At 40.3% G+C, this 3,846-nt stretch overlaps 1 protein-coding gene across 1 annotated transcript; it reads right to left on the minus strand.

Annotated features, from left to right (window-relative positions):
- Window positions 1-1,483: 1,483 nt before the first annotated feature.
- On the minus strand, window positions 1,484-3,212 carry LOC104509598 (beta-microseminoprotein-like). The gene is made up of 3 exons (XM_010151583.1): window positions 3,092-3,212; window positions 2,460-2,565; window positions 1,484-1,619 (listed from the first exon to the last, which is right to left on the minus strand). Exons 1-3 carry the CDS (start codon window positions 3,210-3,212, stop codon window positions 1,484-1,486), a joined length of 363 nt encoding a protein of 120 aa, XP_010149885.1.
- Window positions 3,213-3,846: the final 634 nt, after the last annotated feature.

The following is a 3,846-nucleotide window of genomic DNA, read 5'->3' on the forward strand; positions in this document are numbered from 1 at the left end:
AACCTGCTAGTGCATGTGCAATATGAAAGGAGGCTTAATTTCAATTTTATACTGTCAGTTATGTAGTTCAGCAGCTCCTGGTCTTCTTTTGGGGAAAGCTCATTTCATTCTGTTTATACCCCACCTACACTGTAGTTGCATGAAGAACATGAAGGTGACCTTATGAGATAAGAAACTAGTTTTCGTAAGTTCCAGGATAAAAACGTAGTCTTAATTTGTAAGACTCTGGTAGGGAAAAACTTGGAATACTGAAACAATCCCAGTATTACATGACACAGTTCGAGACTACACCAAACTGGATGGTAATCTTGATGTATGTACTTCTCAGTGGTTCAAATTAAAAAATAATCTATGAGGAACCTCCAAGTAATTTTTTTTTTTAGCCATGAAAATGTTTATTTTTAAAAGTTGGATTAAAAAATATCCATCATACAGATGGATTAATGCAAGTTGACAGATATCCATCCTGTAGTACAGAGAACTTTTAAAGGTGAAGTATGTAATACCAGTGCTTGCAAAATGCTTGGATTTTTTTCCCCCACAAAAACGGTATCTTAAGTGAAGCCATAAGAAAGTTTAAAACAACATTCACAGGCAAATTACCAAAAATAAAGCCAGGAAAAACATACCAAGTTAAATTCTTCTGATTTTACTGATGGCCTGCAGAGCCTGAGACAGGCTGCCTTGAAGCCTCTACCCCTGCTGAATAAATAGAGGTTGACAATTGATTCTGGGTTAAGTGGGGATCCCTGCCTTAAGAATGCTCAGCTGTGTGTAACCTTGTACTTTTACAAGACACAGACTTGTGATTATGGAACATGGTTAAACAGTCCACTGTTCTGGAAGGTGTATTTCTTTTCAAACCATACAACAGTTAACTGCAGATCTTCCATCCCCACCTTTTTATCAGAGGGCATAGGTGTTAGCAGCACAGGTCTTGCCAAAACTTCTGCAGTAATTTGTGTCCTGAGTAGGAGCTATTGTACAGCATGTCCCAAACAGTGCATCCCTTCCAAATGATAATGGATTTTGACACCTGGTGAGCTAAATACCTGCTCTGATCCTTGGCTAGAACAGAACCTGCAAAGCGTGAGAGCAGCTTGTGACAAGGCACTGGTGCATGGCATGTCAGTGTAGTGAAGCAAATTAATTCCTTTCTCAAAGAAGGTGATATTTCCCAGTGATATTACATAAAAAGAATCATCATTATGAAGCATCTTTGGATGTTTCATCTGGGTTTATTGTATTCAAAAAATCTCAGTGATACCAATGTAAGTAATGATAGAAATAAGACATTATATCTGATTATGCATCTTGTATAATGAATTAGAATCAATAATTAGAACAATTAGATTTAAAATGAGCTGCTGAAGTACTCTCTCTTAAAAGATCTTGCCTGTCTTCAAGCTTCTCTGTAGTGACAAAGCATCTGTAGAAAGGGGAGGAATTCCACAGTGCAGAGTGGCTCAGAGCAGGTAGGTTGTTAGGCCACACAAGAATAGACAAAGCACTCCTTTGAGGGGTCATCCTTCCACACCATGTCATAGTCACAGCTTTTGTTGTTAAAAATGACTTTACAGTTCTTTTTGTCATAATTAACAGGAGTATAAAAGTTGTCACTGGCAAAGAGAAAGCAGCTATAAGATTGAGAACAATAAAAGCCTCAATACTCCAGTGGTTCAAAGATTATAGCTTGAACTAGTGCTGAGTGAGATACCTTTGAAACAATGGCTAAGACCAGCCTAGCTAGTTTGAGTGTCAGACAGCTACAGCTCTCGGGGCCTCTAATGATGCCTTGCTGCACTGCGCTGTGTAGGTGTACCAGTATGCTCAGCACTAGCATAGGGATTTCTAGCACAGCAATCTACAGTGTGACGTAAGTGTGGTCTAAGGATGTTTTATCTCCTCCATTAATTTTTCATCACTGCCAGTTTGGTTAGAATGTAGTAACTGTTTCCAGACAGATTGAGTGTCATGTGTGCAAAGGCAGATCATAATCAAGCCATTTTGGCCATTTGAGAAGGTAGGATAAGATGGAAGGAGGATGTTGGAGATGGATACTTCAGAGCAGAGCCTTGTCACCCTAGAGTCAGCATGTTCACTGGAGAAAAGCATCACCGGAAAGGGATTCAAATCATCAAAAGTAGCTCCACTTAAGTCCCTTGTGGAATTAATTTCTTCCTACCCCTACTTTCCCTGCTAAGGAAAGACTTAACTGCAGTGTAAGAGGGGTTCACAAGTTGCTCAGAATTAAAGGCAAGCACCAACTGGATGTGTCTGGAAGGGCCCAGTCAGCAGCCAAGTATCCAAATGATCAAGAGCTATATGTGACTTGCCCTAGCTCTGTGACAAGGGTGAGGAAATGCTCTCTTGTGCCAGTAGAAACTCATTTACTCCCAGCCACTGAAAAGCTGTGGTCTTCCTATGGGCAATGATACCACCAAGAAGTTCAAACTTACAGGGAGCAGCAATGCATTACATCTGGGCTGCAGCTGCATCTCAAATAGCCTTCTGTCCTTGGAGTCTCTCCAAAGGGGTACAGTTTTCCATCTAGGATACAGCCTGCATAAGACAGTAGCAAAACAAAATATGTTCTTTAAGCCTCCACATAAAGGCTGGAAAGCTTAAAAATGATTTGCAAGTTTTATGAAAATGTTTTTCTTGGTAATAGTAAAGTAGAAGTCTTTTTGTTCTCCAAGTGACTACCTCTACTATTTTGAGAGCCTGAACTGTTTCTTCTTTACTTGTTCTTCACTTCACTGTGTGACAGATCTGGGGTTAAAGTGAGCAACTAAACAGCCAGGTCTGCCACCTGGCACCACACTTTGTTCAGAACTACTCCCAACTCCAGCATCAGCTCCATGTGCTGGAATAGAAATAGCAGCCCACAACCAACAGCAACCATAGGCAGTCCAAGGAAAGACACTGTTTTTACCTATGTTTGGAAACTTGATTCTGGTACCTCTTATTCATGTCTTTCTGACACCTCCCCCACTTCCTTGTATTTCGAGCCCTTCCTGGCAGGTCCACATAGAGCTGAGCAATGTTTGTTCTGAACAATCAAATGAGAGGACCTTCTCTGTCCTTACCTTTTCAGGCTCCCCTGGTTTATTCCTTTTAAAAAAGCAGTATGCATTGGCCAGTGTCACTATCGTGCCCGTTGCAACAAGGAAAGCCAGAAAGCTCTTCTGTAAAAGAGACACAGAGCCCATGGCATTAATTTAATTCCACTTTATCTTTGTTTTCCAAAGCTGTCACTGAACCTGAAGCAAAAATCAGAAATAGCCTCATGTGTACGTGAAAATAACCTTATGTGTACATGAAAATGTTGGAAAAGGGCAGTCCTGAATGTTTCACTGCACAGATGACTTTTTCCTTTAGCTGGGAAGAAAAAATATTATATTGCATGTACGTGACAGCAGCACCACTCCCTGTCAAAGTCCAATCTCTAGAAATCACAGAAAGTAGTTAAAAAAACCAAAACCCCAACTTCAATAGTATTATACACTTGAAAGCCTTGCCAGGGTCTTATTAGTACATTATTTATTGCCTTTGAGTCAGATTTAGCTATTTCTCTAAATGTGGCAGTGGAGATGTCAGACTTCATTATATTCTAGTAATTTTTTTTTTTTTTTAAATATGTGGCTGGGTAGAGAAGAGAGACACAAATTAGTGTCTTAGGGCAAAATTCCAGTGCTGTATATTCTGCTTAGCAGCACATGAGCCATCTTGCCAAACCAGGCACACACAGGTCTGAACATGTTACAATACACTCTTCCTTTTGCTTCGAGTGGCAACAGCTAAACATCCATAAGAGCTCTTCAGATATGTCCGCTGGGACCTGCT

Source organism: Eurypyga helias, unplaced genomic scaffold (genome assembly GCF_000690775.1).
Source record: "Eurypyga helias isolate BGI_N326 unplaced genomic scaffold, ASM69077v1 scaffold36675, whole genome shotgun sequence".
Lineage (NCBI taxonomy): Eukaryota > Metazoa > Chordata > Aves > Eurypygiformes > Eurypygidae > Eurypyga > Eurypyga helias.